Raw genomic sequence first — 22,399 nt, 5'->3', positions numbered from 1 at the left:
GTGTCTGGCACATGTTCTCTTCTCAATTTGTGAAGAGGAAACTTGAGTCTGTTGTCTCTTCTGGTTCCTTTGCCTTGTCTGCCCAGCTTTAATGCTTAAGAGCCAGGTGTCTTGATTTATTTGCATCTGTATTGCCTGTAGAAATTGTGCTAAGATGTAAGTCATTTGTCTCTTTCTGTGAACTTCCCTGTGCAGAGGGGAGATGACTTGCTGCAGTAAGACTAAGAATTCAAGTCACAACATTTGGCTCAAACTTCCAGCAATTCAGGGTTGTTACTTTAGCCTTTACAGCATAAGCTTTAAACGAGAAAGCTGATATATTATGCATTTGTTTTGCTTTATAACTCTCTGTCTGTGTCTCTAGTATTAAGGCTACTCCTTTGTTAAAGGAGTAAAGAAGTAGAATTGTTTTGAAAGACATCTGTTGGTTGTACCACTGCTTCATTGCTATTTTGGGAATTGCTTGTACTGTGGGGCTATTGCCACTTGTGCTGTTTGAAATATAAATTTAATATGTGATTTTAATGCACATTTAGTCAATGTTTTTGGAATTCATCTAGCGCACAGCCTGTAGGCTGCCATCTGCCTGTAGTATGCATATATTCTTCTTCAAGCCAGAATCAAAGAGATGCAAGCAGCAGAAGGAATGCTTTGATGCAGAATAATAAATATTTTTTTCACTGAAGCAAAAATCACAGTGACTGCCCTTTGTAAATTTTGTCTAGACAAGAGAGGTTGTGTAAAATAAAGGAAATTAACTCAGAGCCAGAAAAAAAGTTAAGCAGATTTCGGCAGGATAATGTAGGTGCGGCTTGTGTGAAGAAAGTAATCTGTTAATTTGTATAGTATAATTTAATATATATTAAATATATTAATTTTTTAAATAATTAATAATATAATATAATATAATATAATATAATATAATATAATATAATATAATATAATATAATATAATATAATATAATATAATATAATATAATTAAATATTTGATAATATATTAAATATATATTAAATCATTTTTTTGAGATATTATTTTGACTTTTTCATCCTTTAAAGCTGGCTACTAAAAACGAGTAATATTGCACTCAAGTAATCGTTAATGAATGAAGCAATGGAAACATTACATTTTGACAAAATAAAGCAGATGTATCAACGTAAGGCCAACCCACTTGAGGTAACATGAGGTAGAGATGAGACATGAGACTCAAGGCCCTGAATCTGGGACTTTTGATGAGAAAGCACACACCCATCTCATAACTGGTCAGGAGCAGACCCACTTAGTCACTTCATAGGTTATGTCTTCCTTTGGTCTTGTGATTCTGTTCTTAGACTTGATGGGTGGATAAAGGCTGATTAAGGATTAGAAAAAATGATTTTTTCCATGATCCTTTGTCCTTCATCGATTTGTAACCTTGTACCCTACATTTTTGAGAACAACGGTAATCTAAATAATATTACTCTTACAACTGATTGTTTATGAAGTAAATATTCCAAATATTCCAGTTTCTGGAACTGGTTCCAGGAACATTCTTGCACCAGCTTTTTTTTTTTTTTTTTTTTTTTTTTGTTATATTATATTACACAAAGAATGGTTGTGCTCTCAGTATTCTGCACAATTTTCTAATAACAGTTTCATAGAAACTGTTTTTTTTTTTTAAAAAAAAAATCTGGAGCACATTGCTTCTAAGTATGAGTTATGAGTAATACTGATCAACAGCACCTGATAGATAGTCTGACTTTCAGTACATAAATTATACATAAACATTTAAAACCAATTCCTATTCGTCTTGCATTAATTGTCCTGTTACATCAATCAGAGCCATTTGCTTAGTTTTCAACTATGGGTAAGTGCATGCTGTTAAACTCCATCCAGGCTCTCTTCCAAATCTGGGTTAGATCTTTACAGACTGCTTTATAACTGTCACAGAGATCACAAAGATTGTAGTCTGCTTCAAGAATTTTGGTCTCTTAAATATAATAGCATAGAGACACTGAATCAAATCACTTCCAAATCAAATCACTTCCAAAAATTTATACTTGATTTAAGGTCTAACTTATATTTTGAAAAGTGGATGGTGCACTGAATGCATGGTTGTTTTGAACTGAAGACTTGGATACCTAAAAGAGAATTTCAGATGATTTCAGGCAGCAGAGTTTATGCTGGTAGACCTCTACCAGCTGTAGGACCTGTACTGTGGAATGCCTGAAGGGGTACAGTCTATCACTCATTTTTTGAGATAATACTATTTATTTCCTCTGCTTCTCAAACAAAAAGTATGCAAAATGACTCCAATGCAAGGTCCTGCTCTTAGAAGACAGACTGGTCTCTCTTTGTACTTTGTCTACCAGTGGCACAATGAGATGTCAGCTCTTCCTGCTGTGACAGTTCCATATTGTTTCTGTTGTGCTGCAGATAGCCTGAAGGGAACTTGCTGGCTTAATATCCAGGACAGTCGCTGTGAAGTCAACATCAATGGTGCTACACTGAAATCTGAATGCTGTGCTACTTTAGGAGCAGCTTGGGGTAGTCCGTGTGAGCGGTGTGAATTAGGTATGCTGCTATGCTTTCATATCCTGTGCCTTTTGGAAGAAAAGTGAATGTACTACCAGAAAAATTCTCTCTCTCTTTTATTTTTTTCTTTGTTAAAACATACAAAAAAACCCCCACAAGACTATGAATTCAGAATGTTTTCCATAGCATCTTCAACATAAGATATCATTCTAACTCTGAGGCTGTGAGGAAATGACACTTGAGAGGAGCATCGAGTAGTTCTCCACAAATATTTTGCACTGGGATATGGTGAAGTAGGGACTAAAATAATTAAGTGAAATACCCGTTGAAAATCTTGACGGCCTTTTATTTTGTGTGCTGTTAACACTCATCCCACCTGTTCTCAGGCACATAGCTTAGGTATTAGGTATACATTATTGACTTTAGAACAGTACTAGTATTAGCACACAAGCATAAGGCTAGGGATTGGTAGCAGAAATGCTAAATGTATACTCTGTTTTGTGGATAATATGTTGTGCTACGTTCTTGCCATAAGGTTTGAATAATACCATTAGCAGCTGAACCAGTATCATGACATTCTAGCCTGTGGTCCTTAACTGAAACAATAACTGTGGGCAGATGTGTCTGATCCAATAAACTTGGTACAAACAGCATCCGGCAGTGCTCTTAACTGTGCAATGGAGCATTGAGCAAAGATACTGCTTTGGAGTTTAGGAAGAAATATAGTAAGTTTAGACTTACAGAACTAATCAAAGACTAATTAATCCAGAGCACTCATTAGCACAGATGAGGCACATCTGGCCATTTAATTTCCTGTTCCTTAACTTTCTAGATTTCAGCAAGCTTGCATATCCCTATGTCATGCTACATTTTGCATACATATCCTAAAATAATCTCTTTGCTCAGATGCTTTATAAAGCTACAGTGGGGGGTGGGGAACAACAACAACAAAAAAACAACAACAACAAAAACCCACAACTCTTTGTTGATAACTGGCATCACCAGAGCTTTAATTCTTCAGATAACCTTACAGGACATGTACTTTCCCCTACATCTGAGTGCTGAGATTCATTTCATTCTGTGCTTAGCGGAAAGCACAACAGAGTAATTAGGTAACATTTAATTCCATCAGTCATTATTTCTTCTCTGTTATATATATGAGTCAGTAGTCTTCATCGAGGCTAAATGACTTGCTATATTATACAGTCAAACTTAGATAATGTAGGAGAATTGCAAAGATTTTTAAGCTTAAATTACTTACTCTCATATGTCATTCTGAAGCAGTGATGTACCTTTTTTCCTTGATTCCAGACACAGCTTGCTCAAGAGGATTTGCCAGAGTTAAGGGTGTTACATGTGAAGGTAAAGTTTTTGTGTTTCTTTTCACTAGCTGCCATTTTTAATTTCAGAAAATAAATAAGAGAGAAAGGGAGCCATGATCATATTACTTTTAGAGCTGCTATCAGTTATTGACTGTTGGGAACTTGTTACATAACACTGTTGGAGAATGTCAAAACAGTACAAAATGATAGAAGTGTTCCTTCAGCAGACATTTAATTCTTTTTCATTCTCTCATCCACAAACATCACTTTCTCTTACCCGGAGAACGTGGTATCTTAATGTCCTGAGATATTATGAGATTCGCTTGGATGAAAGGAAGTCAGATGTTTGTTCAGATCCTAATACAGCATGAGTGAAAGTGGTGTGTTTTGCTTTTTCTTTTGTTGAAGTTCTCAGTAAAGTTGTCGTTATCTCCTTGCTGGAATTAGCATACATTCTGAAACTTCTTTCACCCCTTTATTTACCTACAGATGTAAATGAGTGTGATGTTTTTCCTGGTGTTTGTCCCAATGGAAGATGTGTTAATAGTAGAGGCTCATTTCACTGTGAATGCCCAGAAGGACTGACACTGGATGGAACAGGGAGAGTGTGTTTAGGTAAGAACACAGTCAACTTTGGCAGCCTTTTAGCTGTGTTTAACAGCTCTCTGAAATAATTCTTAAAGGAGTAAGAAGAGACATTTGGTTTGTTTCTGAACTGCTGACTTTGGTAATTGTGTGTTTTAGTTTATGTCTGCTTGGATTTCAGATACCTGTTTACTTCAGGGAAGAGCTGGTGAATACAGATGTTTGTGATCTGGCGAGTTTTGCCCTCACTGCAGTCAATAGGTTTTACTAGAGTGTTGCCCTTCCTGTGATTCACATCACCCAGTCACAATTTCTGTTAATTTTTTACGATTTCTAAGGACTTAAAAATATAATTACAGATAGCATTTGATTTCTTTTGAGAAAACAGAACAGTTATAATTTTTGAGCCCTGGTCTCATGTCAGTTAAGAATTTGGCTTTTCTAATGCATATTTTCTGTTTCAGTGTTGTTGTCATCCCTTGAGAATTCAAGTTTAAGCAATCAGTTTTCCTTTACTTGTTCCATTGTTTATCAGTAGCTGATGCAAACAGCTACCAGGTTGTGTTTTGCTGCTGGTGATGGTTTTTTAAAACATGAGTTTTAAAAACATGAGAGATGTTTTTTAAAATGAGAATTTTGAAAATAAACAGATGTACATTCTCAGCATAAATTTCTCTTAGAAAGAAGAAATAATTCAAAACAAAGTCTTCCAAGATGAGTATGTATAGAATATGCAGTTTTTTGTGTTAGGTTTTACTGCTTTTCATTTTTATTTATTTATTTATTTATTTTTAGCCCATACTTATTGGTTCTCTTTGCAGTCATTATCATCTGTGGCCTTCAACTATTACTTCTTTGTGAGAAACTTCATAAGAAGAGGTGGTTGAAACAATGGAGTTGTTTTCAAGCAACACACAGAATTCCTTTACCCTCTAATCCATTTTGCCTTCTCCTACTTTAATGAAAAAATGTCCTTTTACAGTACAAGATATGTGTTTTCTCTTATGCTGCTTAAGTACTGTGGCATATATTTCTCAAATGCTTTCCTGCAGGGTCCACTGGACTGATTTTAGTGATAACAAATATTTATTAGAATTATGTTTGCTTAAGCTGTTTAAGTGAAAAAAAATATGATATTGATATGAGGAATTTTGCAGGAAACCATGAGTATTCTTTAAACAATTTCCATTTCTTATACTTTCTTCTAAGTTGTTTACCTTAGGATGTGTATAAGGTATATACATACTGTAGAATGTTGTAGGACGTACACGGAAAATAGTTCAGCAACTATTTCTTGTTGTTTTTTAAATAATGCATTTTTCTCCAGAGCATTTTGAGCTTAGTAAATAAAAGAGATATATTAGGTTTCCTAAAGCATAACATCCAGTTCAGTGTTCATATCAACTATTCTGGCTTCCAGTCCATTTTAGTCATACTTGGAGAATGTGGAATCATAGACATCTTCTCTAATGCTGCTGTAATTGTCTGTTTCCTATTATTTGTACAGTTTTTCAGATTTTTGAAATTCAGAGACATTTTCCTAAGGTGCAGAGGATAGCATTTAGAGAAATACTTCTACTTCTATGTGATACAACAGAGATTTGGAAGCTTACCAATAGCAACTTCAGATTTCAACTCTGTGCAGTGTACAACATCTTGAGGAGTAATCTGTCTTGCAGAAATTGAACCACATAAGTAATCATGCTCTGGAAACAGCTGCTTCTGAAAGACAGAAAACCCCACCAAAGTATGACATTTCCCTTTGTTCTTTTAAAATGGGCAGATATCCGCATGGAGCAGTGTTACCTGAAATGGGATGAAGATGAATGCATTCAGTCTGTACCTGGCAAATTTCGTATGGATGCCTGCTGTTGTGCTGTGGGTGCTGCCTGGGGTTCTGACTGTGAGGAATGTCCAAAGCCTGGCACAAAGGAGTATGAGGCTCTGTGCCCCAGAGGTCCTGGCTTTTCCAACAGAGGAGATATTCTAACTGGCAGACCATTTTATAAAGGCAAGAGTTCATTATTATCTAATGAATTTAAAAATTATATGTACATCTTGGCAACCATTCTAATGAAATGCCAGGGTTTCTGTCTGTTACATACTTGAGATGAGAGAGACTCATGTATGTCAAATATGTAAGAGCTGGCACTACAGGTAGAAAACCTACTGCTTGCATGTTCATCCTTCTCATTTATTTCCCCTTCCCCAGCCCTGAGGGGTGTCTCCTGCTGCCCAGACTCGTCCTTTTATGACAATAAGAAGGAAAAAAGGAAAAGGAAACTTCCATTACATATATAAACATACAAATACAAGTAAATAAATATTTAAAATGCTTAAGCCTTCTTTCTTTTTACTTCTTCTTCTTTTTTTTTTTTTTTTCTTCTTGTAGATATCAATGAGTGCAAGGTATTCCCTGGTATGTGCATGAATGGTAAATGCAGGAATACAATTGGAAGTTTCAAATGTAGATGTAACAGTGGGTTTGCTTTAGATATGGAGGAAAGAAATTGTACAGGTAAGACTTACATTTTTTCTGGATTTTAAAGGAACTTGTGATGGTTACATAGCTTAGTGATCTGGAAGCTTAATGCAGTTAATCTCCTTCAGTTTCTAAGATATTAATCTGTGGTCAGAGTGGACAGATGTCTTGTTTTCTTCTTAGAAAGTGATTCTCTAGTTAATTTGACTGTCTTTTGGAACATGGACATTAAGAATCTGTTAAATTGGTGCTACAAGAGCTTGTCATTCTCTGTCAGTACAAACTAAAAAATTAACAAAGTCACCAGCAAAGCTAATCTCAACATTTGAATGCACAGATTAACTTACTTTCTCATTACCAGATGAACTGAGAGACTCCATTACTGATTATTTTTCATTTTGATATGATAGGTAAGCGCATACAGAAATACGTGTGCAGTTCTGACAGGAGTGTGTTAACTGAAGGAGGGATGTACATTTAATTTAAAAATTTAGTGTTTTGTTATTTACTGCCTAGAAAGCTGAAATTGAAGATAAGTGTGATAGTTTCCTGATTATGAGAACCTGTATGCCTGCACTGTGGGTGGCTCTGTGTTGAAAATGACGAAGGTTTTTTTACCGCACAGGATTCTTTGAGTGGGTCTAAGTAATATGAAGTGTGGGTGGTGGGATATGTTAACTGAGGTTGGTCTGGATGTTAATATTGCCCTAACTGGTGATTTCCTTGTTTTTCTAGTGACTGCACTGATGAGAAATGTATTTAACAAACTTTCTAGTCTAACAAGAATAGGTCAAAAAAGTTCTCCCTGCAAAAGGTTCATTTGGTTCTGTTTTTCACAGAAGGTTTATTCTGATTGAAATGTTCCACTGAACAGTAACAGATCTGTTACTGTTGGTAACAGATTGGAAAACTTTTTTGTAAGCTTATAATGCTGTTACTTGAGAATTGTCTTCATGAAAAGCAGCTAAATGTCAATAACATTGCGTTCTTGGGTTCAAATGAGACCTCTGTAATAGTGACTTAAAAATTATTACAGTTAGCTTCTTTAGAAATAAAACATTAATTTACACTTAATGGAAGCCTACTTTATGCATAGCTGAGAACTCTAAAGTCATTGCATTATGACTCTTCCACAAGCTTTTTCACATAATCAGATTGTTTTAAATATTAAGTGAATTATATTTCTCTGTTGATTTAGGCACTGCATATGATTTTCATAAAATTCATTTAAAATGACTGATTTTTGTGAAATGAAGGCTCACCTTAAACTCTGATTTTTCTACCTTTCCATTTACTGTAAAACAGATATTGATGAATGCCGGATCTCTCCAGACTTATGTGGAAGTGGTACTTGTGTTAATACTCCTGGAAGCTTTGAGTGTGAGTGCTTTGATGGGTATGAAAGTGGGTTTATGATGATGAAGAACTGTATGGGTAAGTGTTACCAAGATGAGTTAAGTCCTTATATTTACTGAACTCTTATACTATATGCTGCAGTGAATGCTTCTTATGCATAATTACTGTGACTTCTTGAAAAAAACAAACAAGGCAGATGTTCAGTTAATAGGATGGATAACTGAACTATGCATACAATTTTGCTTGTTCTTGTTGCTGTTGACATTTACATATTTCTATATAGATAATATAGATTGTCAGTGACCATTCATATAGTTTCCGCAGTAACAAATGAGGTATTGAAATATTCAGCTAAGAATAAAAGGTATTCTGAATGTAGTATGATTCGTATTTCCATTATACTATTATGGCTTCAGAAATTCTGACAGTATTTCTTGAAAACCCACATATTTTTAAATGGTCGAAAGTTATAAGAATATATACTGAAACACCAAATCCTGCTAACCACCTTAAAAATAAAAATAAAAAATCTGATGTTAAAATTCTGTATACTACATAATAATTGAAAGTTTGAGATTTTCATCTTGGTTGAATGTTCTTTTCCCTAGATAAATTCAGTTTTATTATTGTGACTCTAAGACCTAACTTCCTGTTGATGAAAGGAACAAAGCATTCAGATTCTCTTCAAAGACTCCTGAACCAGAATCACCTTTGAAGACTGTCCAGTCCAACCCCTGCTGAGTGCAGGGTAAACTAGAGCAAGAAGCATATGCAGTTGGATACTGAATATCTTCAGGGGTGGATATTGCACAGTCATAGAATCATAGAATCCTCAGAGTTGGATGGGACCTCTGAAGATATCTAGTTCATCTCCCCTGCAATGAATGGGGACATCCACAGCTAGTTCAGGTTGCCCAGGGTCTGATCCAGACTCAACTTGGAAGTCTCCAGGGAAAGAAGGACAGAACTTCTGCCACAGCTCTGGGCAATCTGTTCTTGTGCCTCACCACCCTCACTGTAAAAGACTTCTTCCTTATACATAATGTAATCTCTTTAAGCTTGAAACTGTTTCCTCTTGTGAGAATCATAGAATCACTCAGGTTGCAAAAGACCTTAAACATCATTGAGTCCAACCAAAACCTAACCATATTACCCTGACTCTAACAATCCTTCACTAAATCATGAGCACCATCCAAATGGTTTTTAAACACATTCAGGGATGGTGACTCAGCCACCTCTGTGGGAAGCCTATTCCAGTGCTTAAAAACACTTGTCACCATTGAGAAAAAGACAAGCCCCGTTCTTGCTGTGAGTACCTTTCAGGTATTGGAAGAGAGCAATAAGGTCTCCCCTCAGCCTCCTTTTACCCAAAATGAGTTCTGCCACCACAGACCCTGCTAAAGAGTCTGTCCCCTTCTTTCCCTTCTTTAGATGCTGAAAGGCCTCACAACCTTCTCTTCTCCATGCTGAACAGCCCCAGCTCTCTTAGCCTGTCCTCATTTGAGAGGTGTTCCATCCCTTGGAGCCCTCTTCTGGACACATTCCAACAGATCCATTCTTCTGTACTGAGGACTCCACATCTGGAAGTGGAGTACTACTCTGGTAGTACTCCAGGTAGTGTCTTATCAGTGCACAGGAGGGGGCAGGATCACCTCCCTCACCATGCTACCTTTAATGCAGCCCAGGATATGTTCGGCTTTCTGGGCCGTGAGGCCACACTGCTGGCTCATGTCCAGCTTCCCCAAGTCCTTTTCAGCAGGGCTGTATTTATCCTTTCATCCCCCAGCTTGTACTGATAGTGGGGGTTGCCTCTACCCAGGTGCAAGACCTTGCAGTTGACTTCATTGGACATCATGAGGTTTGCTTATGCCCACTCAAACAACCAGTATAGAATCATAGAATTGCAAGGATGGAAAGGACTACAAGATCACCACCACTGCTACCACAAGCTACTAAACCATATCTCACAGCACCTCATCCAGACAAACATATACCTTCTGCCAGATGTCCAGCGTACATTCAGCTTTGAGTCCATATTTTCTCTTATCTTCCTTTTACCAATGATATACTTGTGGAAGACTTTCTTTTCGTTTTCATATTGACCCTTGCCAACATCAAACGGTGCATACTCAAACAGCATACTCAAGCAGGGCCCCAGTATTCTTCATGGATCGCCTGTCCATGCTTTTTGTGCTCCTTAAATATGTGGTCTCGTGGCCCACATGCAGGCCTGTTGTCACCTATACATGATTTCCTGTACACAGTGATGCTTGAAGACAACATGAATCACCAGAAAGTCCTCCCTGAATTACAGATTAACATAACAAGGGAGCTAAACTATGGAAACCTTCAGGAGAGATGAAGTTCAAATGCAAAGAGTGAATACTGTTTGTTTTCTGTAAGCCAGACAGGGAACCAAGATGTCAGAGTAATAAACAGAATGAAAAAAAATAATAATAAGAAGAAAAATAACTTCTTGAGGACCTTTTGGAGAAACTAAGAAAAGGAAGGAGTAATTCTAAATAAAAACATCTTGGAGCTTTGAGGATTATCCAAACAGGAGTATATTAAGAAAGAAGTTGGATTCTGTCATCAGTCAGTTTTTCCCTTAATTTGAATAACTTGCAGAATCCTGTGATGCCTGAGCTAATCTCTCAGGCTAACCAAATGTAACACCAGTTTACCTATTTGAATAAAAGTCACCCATTTCAAAAAAGGCTAGTAATAGTTCTTCCTGGGAGTCCAAAAGTGGGACCATATCCTGCATTCATAGGAGTTTTTTGTTTGTAATTCTTTCTGTCTGTCTGTAGCTTTGGCTGTATTTATCAAGTTTGTGAGTCAAATACTCAGTTTGCATTGTATGTTCTACTTATTTGTTCTACAAAGGAAGTATGTTTCTCTGCCACATATCATCTAAACAGAAGATTTCAAACTGAACAGTTAAAAGTTTGCATATATGTCCCCATTAATTGAAATTCATGGACAACAGTTTCAATGCATAAGACATATCTGGTTGAATTAAAAAGCACTTTTGGAAAAATTCATCATGTTTACACATTGCTCAAAATAGTAACCATCCAAACAGATGCTTTCTTTTCTTGTTTCTTGTTTCTCTTAGAGTAACTACTTTTGAATGTTGTCTTTTTTTTCCCCAAGAAAATAAAATAAATCCAACTTTAGAGTTTAGTAATCCATAGTATTTTGTTCGCCCTGTTACACAGAATGAGGAAAGAAGTAGCATTACTTGAATTAAACTGTTGTTTCATTTGTGAGCTCCTGAGCTTGGCACCTGCGGGCTCTGGCAACTGCCATTCGCTTTTTTGCTCCTTAGTAATGAATTTATGCTTACTCATCATGATTTATTTCCAGATATTGATGAATGTGAACGCAACCCTCTGCTATGTAGAGGTGGCATGTGTGTGAACACAGAAGGGAGTTTTCAGTGTGACTGTCCTGCGGGGCATGAGCTGTCACCATCACAAGAGGAATGCATTGGTGAGTTTCAACTAAGAATAATAGTCTTCAGCTTTCTGAAAAGAGCAATATTTTGTACAGTGTATTACTGGTAGGGATGTGACTTCAGAATATTGTGTATGGATTCTTTATCTTCCTTGGAATACCTTCAAATAAAATGAATACATTTGAATTAAAACCTTATAGCAGACCCCATAAAATCTCCAGTGCCCTTGACACTGCTGACTTCAAAATGAATTATTTTACCAGGCCTGTAGGGATTATTAAGCAACTCAAAGGACTGTACTGTTCATGTTAACAACTTTCAATTTAAAGACATAAAAGTACGAAGTGAACTTTGTTCCTACAATAACAAAAAAGTTTTTTTGTCCCCACAATGCAAAGCAGCTCTGCTTTTTTTTTTTTTTTTTTTTTTTAACTAAAAAGCTAGAGGAAAAATATGTAAAATTGTAAATTAGTTTGCCCATTTGATTGCTATGTTTGATGCATAGTTACTGCATCAAACACTGGCTTATAATCAAGCAGATTGCACTTTCTGAGGGTCAGCATTCAGCATGTGCTGCTGTTAATATTCAGAAATGAAAGGTGAAGAAAACAAACATTTGGTCACTATACACACTGTATTTGATCACTAGACCAAGGTCTATATACCTCTACACAGAGGTTCCTACCTTGAATTGAGAAATAAAAATAACAAGAAATTGAATGTTTGAATTCTACTAGTTTAAAATGTTATTTTTATCCTTGTTCTCTGGAATTTGAGAAGTTATGGTCTGCATTCTGGCTAGTAAGTAATCAGTATAAATACTTCTTTTCCAGATGTAAATGAATGCTCGCTAAGTGACAATCTCTGCAGAAATGGCAACTGTGTGAACATGGTTGGAACATACCAGTGTTCCTGTAACTCTGGATACCAAGCCACAGCTGACAGACAAGGCTGTGTAGGCAAGTGCTACATACCTTCAGCTGTATATTTTTAATGCCACGAATGTTATTTCATATGGCTTTCATACTACATTCCACATGTTGTCTCTTGCACTTATTTTAACATCCCAAGTAATAAATGTGAACAAAAGCAACAACTAAAAGTAGTTACTTGCTCCCATATATGAAAATGCAATTTAAAGACAAAAGGCTGGACAAAATGAAAATCAGGAGAGTACAGTGTAAGAACTAAAAACCAGAATCGTTAATGGTGAACTCATTCTTCTGCTAAGTAAAACTGCAAGAGGAGGTGAGTTTTCCTTATAAAAGTGGACTTACTGATGTTGTCAACTGATGTTGCTTCCCCAGATATTGATGAATGTATGATAATGAATGGTGGCTGTGACACCCACTGCACCAACTCAGAAGGCAGCTACGAATGTAGCTGCAGTGATGGCTATGCTCTCATGCCAGATGTCAGGACATGTGCAGGTATGCTTTAATATCTTTATTGGATTTCATTTAAAATGTATTGAAAGTTACAGCATTTGAGCCAGTATGAATATGATCATTTGTAAGTCTGCACTAGTTTGAAAGAACTATTTTCTACTTTTATTTCAGATATTGATGAATGTGAAAACAATCCAGATATATGTGATGGAGGGCAATGTAGTAACATTCCAGGGGAGTATCGCTGTCTCTGTTACGATGGATTTATGGCTTCTATGGACATGAAAACTTGCATTGGTAAGTACCTGTATGAACTGAATGTAATGAAAGTCTAAAAACTGTACAGGTAACATTTTGGGATTTTCTGCCGAATCCTTGAAAAAAGGTTTTGGAATGGTACATAAATTGTAGAAGACAAAACATCTGCAGATCTTTCTTGCTACTGTATAAATGTCAGGAAGGGTATAAGAAGTACTGAAAAAGCTCTAGGTGTGAATCGAGTTATTAGCTAATTCCAAAAACAGGACTGATCTACTCACAGCTGTGGAATTTCTCTAGAGCACTGTGACTGAGAAGACAATGTTTGGATGCCCCAGCATATTATTATGTCACTTTCAAATATTTCAGTTTGTGCTCACAACTGCAGAAAATTATCATAAGTGATTATAATGAAATCAAAATAAAAATATTTCTTCAGTTTACATTAACATGTTTAGTTTGTTTCGATGCTTATGTGAAGCCACCACCTTTTGCATATAATGTTTCATTTATTTTAAATTCATTGAGCTATGTCACTTAAATAATATTTTGTGAATATCTGTTCGTTAAACCTTTCAATAGTCATAGGCTGCACAGTTCAGAGCAGAGGGGGCAGCCCCTCCCCTTGCCCAATGGCAGCACTGGGCCTGCTACACCACAAGGTACAGTTGGCCCTTTGGGCTCCAGGGCACTTTGTTGCATCATGATGTCTTGCCATCAGCCAGAACACCCCGATCCCTTTCTGCAGGACTGCTCCCCACCTCTTATCCCCTCCATCTGCATGTATAGATAGAGTTAACCTGTCACAGGTGCAGAATCTGTCAGTTGCTGTTGTTAAACCTCATGCCCAGCCCTTTAATTTGTCAAGATTTTTTAGCAATGCCACTTCACCCTCAAAGGAGTCAACAGCTTCTCCTACCATGCTTCTGACATTTTTTACCTGAACAATGGCTTTCCAAAAGGAAAAGTATGCTTTTAGGTGACATCAGTATTTAACTAATGATAAATCTATGTGCACTTACAGATGTGAATGAATGTGATTTGAATTCCAACATTTGTATGTTTGGGGAGTGTGAGAACACTAAAGGTTCCTTCATTTGTCACTGCCAGCTAGGATATTCAGTCAAGAAAGGAACCACTGGATGCACAGGTAAAGCAAATTTCCAACATGTATGTCATGATGTATACATATCTTAGTTGAGTTTAAGGAAAATAAATGCCCAGGTGTGTTCACATGCAAGCAAGGTTGTTGTTTCTTCATGATAGTAAGAGTAGGAGTCTAACTGTTCTATGTGTCAGCATGTTTCCAGGATCAGTAATGGTTGAAAAGGCCTTGTAGCTAATGGCAGTTTTAAAGGCAAACCTTGTTCTTGAATAAAACGGGGGAATATCTATGGTATGAAATTTAGGCTGACCTGGTGCATTTGCATTGGTGTTAAAGTATTCCTTCAGAACTATTTGTCGTACATACTTAAGGTATGAACTCATGTGCCAGCTACAGCTGCAGGAAATGACCCAGGAGTCTAAGAAGAAGATCAAAATGGAAATCAGTAGAGGAAAAGAATGAAAAAGGAAGTGATTATGTAAGAGAGAAAATAAATGCTTTCCTTTATCCCATGCTATCAAATTTTAAAGAATCAGAGTAGTTCAGTTTCAAACCATGCAACTTCCTGCAATAATATATTTCCCTTTGTAGACTGTGTCAGCTCTCTTGAGGCAAGCTAAGTTCTTCCAAAATTACTTTTCTAGGAAGGTTGACAGAATTCCTCTTGTAATTTTACATTTAGGAATTTATTCTGGTTAATTTTTATAAATAAAATAATTTCTGTAACTAAAATGTGCTTGCTCACCCAAAGATCTAATCTGTTAGACATTTCAGCATATCTGGTGTGTCTATAGGACAGCTTTAATTTTACACTAAAATGCAGCTGTAGGAAATCAAACTATTATTTTCATGTTTACAAAGAACGTATTAAAAGCATATTAAAAGTAGAACTGAAAATACAGTTATCACTATTATTAAATTATAAGATATTTGCTTGAATCATTATATGTTTTTGAAGTCATGTTTTTTAGAAGATTGTAAAACTCCATGCTGGGAATGAGCAACATGTAAGAGCATCTGTGCAATATTCTGGTGTTCCTGACTGTAAATACTGATAGTTTATTTTGTGCTTATAGATGTGGATGAGTGTGAAATTAGTGCTCACAACTGTGATATGCATGCCTCATGTGTCAATGTACCAGGAAGTTTTAAATGTACTTGCAGAGAGGGATGGTTTGGAAATGGAATTAAATGTATTGGTAAGTATATAGAAAACTAAGGTTTTCTCTCTTGTTATTTTAATGAAGCATGCAGTAGAACTATGAATACCACATTAAAAGCAAATAATTATTTTTCTCTTAGCTGCACTCTGTGATTAGATGAGCATAGAGGATACTTAGGTTTCAGGGATTAGAGTTTTTGAAGGATTTATATATATATATAATATATATATTTATATTTTTTTTTCTCAGAAGCCTGACTGTGTAACATCCTACTGAATTAAATTTTACAAAGTTAGTATGAAATGTCTGAAATGTGCAAAATACAAAATGTAGTAAAAAATATAGTTGAGTTTGTTTGTGATTTCCTGCCAGTAAGATATTATTTGTGTTCCTTAATACAGATTTTCTGTATTAATCCTATGCTACAGGTAGTTGATAGACCTAATATAGAGCAGATTAGACTCAGCATATGGGAAACTTTATTTTGGGCTGCTGCAGCCAAATTATGCCTTCTTGCCTTTGCTTTTAACTTTTTTATGTAAGAGACTGTAAACATTACCCTTTTTTACAGAACATTTTGAAAACTGTGGAATCAGAGTTTCATATATGAGTTAGATTTTACTGGTATAATGTATGAAGGTTAAAATACAGTATTATGACATTTTACTTTGTATTCTGAAGCTAAGTCATATTTGAAGGAATTTGGAAAAGAAATTAGAAATTAGGTCATTAGGGTCAGGAGAGTTAGTTGTCCTCCTCCTCCTTCCCCCTTTCCCTCCTTCCCCCCTTTTGTTGTTGGTTTTTTTTTGTTTTTTTTTTTTTTTTAAGCTTGATAGTTACATGCAAGTATTGTATCTTCTATATTAACACTTGTAATTTTTTGCCCCTGGTGTGCAGATCTTGATGAATGTTCTAATGGAACACACCAGTGCAGTGTGAATGCTCAGTGTGTGAACACCCCAGGGTCATATCGCTGTGCTTGTGCTGAGGGATTCACAGGGGATGGATTTTCTTGCTCTGGTATGTAGTTTCTGTGAAAGCTGATTTGTCTCTTATGGTTTCTGTTGTGTGGAAACTTAACAAAGTTAGACTCAAGCCCAAAAACTCTGAAGTATATTTTAAAATCAGTGTTCTTCCCATCTCTTGAAGAAACTTCTCACAAAGGTGGCTGACTGTCGTCTAGATGTGTGTGCCAAACTAAATACACTGAGATTAATTGTTGAGTGAACTTCCTGCACTTCTATGTTCACAGCAAATAAGCATTTGCTCTTTCAAAAATAGTTGATAAACTTCGTTATCTCTGCATTTAAATTCATTGGTAGCTGTTTGCTATTAAAAGCGAACTCTGTTTGGCACCACAGTGTTTCAAAGTAACCCTGAAGTTAGAGAACTGCATAAAGTTTAAGGATTTTTTTGTAGATCATAACTTGGCCATTGAGTTACTGTGTTTTATTGCTTGAAGTGGAAGATGCAATAATATCTGTACTGGAGATTTCTAAAATATTCTGCATGTAGTTAGCAAATTCAAAGGTTCGAAGGTGTACATCTTAACAATAGTTAAATACAAAGAAATTCATGTTAATTTATTTATTAGCTAACAAGTTTAGACCAAAAATGAATTTACACCTTATATAAGAAGTCTTCTAATTGGCATTGGGAGTTCTTGATTTCAGAAGTACTGTCTTCAGATTTTGCTAGCTTGTGTGTTTCAAGTTTGTGATTAACTTTAAAACATATTATTAATGCAGTGCATCTCAGATCTGTTGTTTAAAAATTAGATAGGATACCAGATGTTGATTAATAAAAAGAAGAAACTTTATTAAATTTTGTTTAAACAATCAGACGCTTCTCTGACAAATTGTTGAGCACTTACAATGACTGCAGTGTTGAATGCCTGAATGCCTTCCCTTGCCATCATGCTTTTTATAGCTGACGGAAATCTTGCAATGTAAATGGGTCACACCATTTTAAAGAACCAATGATCTAAGTAATGTGTACAAAAAAAGTTTTGTTCAAATAACATGGCAATATAAAATAAAGAACAAAGTTCTGACTTTGTAAGCAAAGCATTCATCTTATTTATCAAAGCTAAACTGAAAACCTTGCATTAGGACAAAAATTTAAATTCTGATAATGCAAGAAGATTCATAGCTGAGTAGGAAGTCATAAGGAGTCAATTTAGAAATTGCATTGGATTTGCTTTTCTTTATTACAAGTTACCTTCAAGTAGAAATATTTAAGTACTGGAGTTATATCAGTAGTACTCAGCAACATTGAGTGGTAGAATAAAGTTCTTTGTATTTTGAAGGATTTTATTTTGAAGGAACCTTCTCTTTCCCACAGATGTTGACGAGTGTGCAGAAAATATTAATCTGTGTGAAAATGGACAGTGTTTGAATGTCCCTGGTGCATACCGTTGTGAGTGTGAGATGGGATTCACTCCTGCCTCTGACAGCAAGTCATGCCAAGGTAAGCTACCAGCACTTCAGATTTATTTTCTGAGTTTGAATTGGCAGCTATAAAGCAAGAAGAACTGCTTGAAGAACTTCTACCTGGAAGCAGACTGCACAGCATAAATTTGACATATAAAAGTGATTTCTATGAGTGAGGAAGTTTTCCTGATCATGGTCCAAAAGTCTGAGTGCAGTTTGGCTCTGTAGTTTTGGGATTCGTGACTGTTTTTCTTTGTTTTCTTGGTAGTGAATGATATGTTGGAAGTCCTACATTAATCACTGTTTTCTTTAATGTGTTTACTTAATGAAGTTTGTATTTCCTAAGTGACTTCATCTTTAATTATTATTTTTTTTTCCCAGAAAATTTAGAGTTTGCAAATCACCACTGTATTTGAGCAGTCTAACACTCCTTAAAATGTATCCTGGAGAGTTTTTAATTGTTATCTGTTCTCCCTCAGTGTTGTAGCAGATCGTCTGAAACACAGAAGTTATTTTCTCTCTAACCAAGTTCATTTTCTATTCCCTGATGTGTTTTTGCATCCTTTATTAGATTAATGTGAAAATTGTATGTTCGAGAAATTCTTTGTAACTAATACTCCAAAGCTTTTCAATTTATTTATTCTGTAATGGTAAACAGCTCTTAACTTTTAAGAAAGTTAAAATTCATGATGAGACTTTTAAAACAGCCTACAAAATGTAGTCTTTAAAAGTCAATAATTTGGCACATCCACATATTCAGGAGTACATGTACAAATGAAACTTCTGCCATAAGCTTCTGAGAAATTAGCTACTCAATTGTTCTCATTAGATCTACTATAATTCCAGCATATTGTTGTCTTGCTTTGTGATTTTCCCAGTGCAGCTCAGTTGCCAATCCATAATTAAAACAATGTTCTAATAAAAATATCCAATGCATACTATCTAATCAGTGTTTCAAAAAATATATATCCTAATTCTTGTGACAGCAGATCATGAGAGTTTGGGTTTTAAGCTGATCCACAATGGTGCACTGATTAAGAAATTGAAGATTCTGGAAAAAATCTTGGAATATTATTGTGATTCCAGTAGAAGTCTGGAAGCATTACATAGGTTAATCTGTACAGTTTGAAAAAAATTGTATGAATGCTGAATACTTCGAATTCTACTTAAAAAAAAAAAAGATTGGTGTATTAATTTGTCGTTTTGTAAAGTAACTCCTTGGCTAATTTCTTCAGTCTGGATAAAATCCAAATCCTGGATTTAGTGCAATAATTGTAATATGAATAATTGATTTAATTTCATCAGAATTCCCTTGAGATGTTCATACATTAGCTTCTCAATGACATAGTCTTTCTGTACCTTTCCTAAGTTTTACTTTAAAAGTAATTGTGTTCTTGACCTATTTTGGAGGTCATCTCATAGCTGTACTCTCAACAGTACTTAGAAATCTTCCTTTAATTTCCAGTTAAAATTAATAGCAGTCTGTTGGATACTAAACATTTATTTTAAATTTCATTTTCCCTTAAAAGTGGATCCTTTTTTCTTTCTCCTTTCTCCCTCCCAGAAAGTCACTCAATCCCATATAGTCTTGTAAATGGGCACTATATCACTTCTCAACCTTTGTCTAAGGCAAGCATGCTAAGTTCATCACTGACATTTTGTTACTCTGATCATTTTAATATTCCTTTGTTACATGTGTTCCAGTTTTAGCTCACTACTCTTGAACAGAGTATTGTACCCAGAATTCCAAATGAAGATTTAACAGTGCTTTGTAAAATTATATAAATGCTTTCTGTTTTCCCGTCTGTCTTTGCTACCAATAGTTCACAAGGTCGTGCTAGAGCAGCTAGAGCCCTTTGCAGTGTTGCTTGATTTTGGCTGCTTAGGAATCTTGCTATCTGAGAGTACCTGCAGATTTTTTTCCTATGTTATTTGTTTTCAACTCAGAAGATGCTTGTGTCTCTGCTTACATTTTGCAGTGTAGTACACTATTATAAATATTAATGAGGTAATTGTATGTAACTTTCTGTTCTTAATATATTTCTTTAGATATTGATGAATGCTCCTTCCAGAATATATGTGTATTTGGTACCTGTAATAATCTACCAGGAATGTTTCATTGCATCTGTGATGATGGCTATGAACTAGATAGAACTGGGGGAAACTGCACAGGTATATTTCATCTGTTTGTATATAAGACTAAAATATATTTTAATTGCACCAAGTTAATTGAAACAAGAGTTCACAAAGCACACATTGTATCTCTTGCAACAATATAAATGCATTTTTCCCTGCTAATCACATGCTGTGAATTTATTTAAGTTAATTTAATGCTTCTTAAATATGCAACTGTACAAAAATTATTAACACATAAATTGCTTGAAGAATTATTTATAGTTCTTTCCTTCAGTTGCATTTAGAAATAACTTGCATCTGAAATTTTCCTGCTTGTTTTGACTTAAAATGTAAAATATTTCTTCTTTTCCATCCAGTGAATGGATTTATAAATGTAGCCTTCCTATTTCAGATATTGATGAATGTGCTGATCCCATTAACTGTGTTAATGGTCTTTGTGTAAATACTCCTGGGAGATACGAATGTAATTGTCCTCCAGATTTCCAGCTGAATCCTACTGGAGTGGGTTGTGTGGGTAAGTAAAAGCTACCCTGAAGTGTTACTATTGAAATAAATAAATAAATATGTGTTGTATGGATTTTAGATATATCAAACAACAGTAGTTTTGGCTTCTGTTCAAAGGCAGGGCAGAATGTGAGAATAGCAGGATACAAAAATAATCATAGAATCTTAGAATTGCTCAGGTTAGGAAAGACCTCAAAGATAAATACCATCAAATCCAATCACAGCCTAACCATACTACCCTAACTCTAAGAACCCTCCACTAAATCATGACCTGAGCACCACATTCAAACAGCTTTTAGATACATCCAGAGATAGTGACTCAGCCACCACTGTGAGAAGCGTATTCTAGTGCTGATCCTGCTGTAATTTGTGTAGTTAACTCTACTATGTTTAGTACATATATAATGTGAACTTTCATTACGTTTTTCTGCTTTCATTACATTTTCCACTTGCTATAGGACTGTCATGTCATCCTGGGAAAGCTTTTTGGCAATTTATTTTATTTATTTGGAAAACAGCACTGTTATTTCAATGCTTTGGGAACTCAGTTTTGCTTAGATTGGTAATTTCACCTCTTTCAATTTTCTGATTAATTACAATAATATTTATTTGACACTATATTATGACACCACCAAAACAACCACATTATGTTGCTTTCCTGGATCCTGGAGGTAAGTCCTATTTGAGATGTTCACAGTGTTGATCAGTTTTGATCAAAAGAGTCAATGGCTCAGTGTCTGGATGGAGATTAGTAGTGAATGTTGTTTCCCAGAGGAAACTCTTACTGGAACCAGTATTCGCATATTTATTCGCATATTCTTTAATATCTTCACTAATGACATTGACAGTGGAGTCAGGTGCACCCTCAGCAAGTTTGCTGATGACGCCAAGCTGTGGGGTGCAGTTGACACAACAGAGGGATGAGATGCCATCCAGAGAGACCTAGGCGGTCTTAAGAAGAGGGCCCAGGTGAAACTCATGCAGTTAAACAAAGACAAATGCAAGGTCTTACTCCTGGGTAGAGGCAACCCCCACTATCAATACAAGCTAGGGGATGAAAGGATGGAGTGCGGGCCTGCTGAAAAAGAGCTGGGGATACTGGTGGGTGGGATGCTGGACATGAGCCAGCAGCATGGGCTCACAGCCCAGGAAGCCAAACATATCCTGGAACACATTAAAAGCAGCATGGCCAGCAGGGCGAAGGAGGTGATCTTGCCCCTCTGCTCTGTGCTGGTGAGACGTCACCTGGAGTACAGCATCCAGATGTGGAGTCCTCAATACAGGGGAGGCATGGATCTGTTGGTGTGTCCAGAAGAGGGCTCTGAGGGATGGAACACTTCTCAAATGAGGACAGGCTGAGGGAGCTGGGGCTGTTCAGCATGGAGAAGGCTGGGAGGTGACCTGATAGTGACCTTTCAGCATCTAAAGATGCTAAAAGATTTCCTTTTCTAGGAAAGATGAGGGACAGACTCCTTAGCAGAATCTGTGTTGATTCAACAAGAGGAAATGATTTCAAGCTTATAGAGGGTACATTATATATAAGGCAAAAGTCTTTTACAGTGAGAGTGGTGAGGCACTGGAACAGATTGCCCAGAGATGTGGAAGCTCTGTCCCTCTATCCCTGGAGACTTTGAAGTTGAGTCTGGATCAGTCCACTAACTGTGGATGTCCCCATTGTTTGCAAGGGAGATGGTC

The 22,399-nt window shown here is 36.1% G+C and overlaps 1 protein-coding gene across 2 annotated transcripts in view; it reads left to right on the top strand.

The window, feature by feature from the left end:
* Window positions 1-22,399, top strand: part of FBN2 (fibrillin 2) — a 147,554-nt gene that overhangs the window by 87,244 nt on the left and 37,911 nt on the right. For both annotated transcript variants that reach the window (XM_015849661.3, XM_015849660.3), the window contains 16 exons: window positions 2,415-2,552; window positions 3,825-3,875; window positions 4,325-4,450; window positions 6,204-6,431; window positions 6,813-6,938; window positions 8,208-8,336; window positions 11,628-11,753; window positions 12,552-12,677; window positions 13,026-13,148; window positions 13,278-13,403; window positions 14,389-14,514; window positions 15,546-15,668; window positions 16,530-16,652; window positions 17,976-18,101; window positions 20,114-20,236; window positions 20,592-20,714. In XM_015849661.3, the coding sequence (XP_015705147.2) occupies window positions 2,415-2,552; window positions 3,825-3,875; window positions 4,325-4,450; window positions 6,204-6,431; window positions 6,813-6,938; window positions 8,208-8,336; window positions 11,628-11,753; window positions 12,552-12,677; window positions 13,026-13,148; window positions 13,278-13,403; window positions 14,389-14,514; window positions 15,546-15,668; window positions 16,530-16,652; window positions 17,976-18,101; window positions 20,114-20,236; window positions 20,592-20,714 (2,043 nt within the window). The remainder of the gene's footprint in view (window positions 1-2,414; window positions 2,553-3,824; window positions 3,876-4,324; window positions 4,451-6,203; window positions 6,432-6,812; window positions 6,939-8,207; window positions 8,337-11,627; window positions 11,754-12,551; window positions 12,678-13,025; window positions 13,149-13,277; window positions 13,404-14,388; window positions 14,515-15,545; window positions 15,669-16,529; window positions 16,653-17,975; window positions 18,102-20,113; window positions 20,237-20,591; window positions 20,715-22,399) is intronic.

This window comes from Coturnix japonica, chromosome Z (assembly GCF_054131305.1).
Source record: "Coturnix japonica strain WE chromosome Z, WE-NBRP24, whole genome shotgun sequence".
Lineage (NCBI taxonomy): Eukaryota > Metazoa > Chordata > Aves > Galliformes > Phasianidae > Coturnix > Coturnix japonica.
The sequence above is the reverse complement of the archived record's forward strand: the minus strand, read 5'-3'. Positions and strand labels throughout refer to the sequence as shown.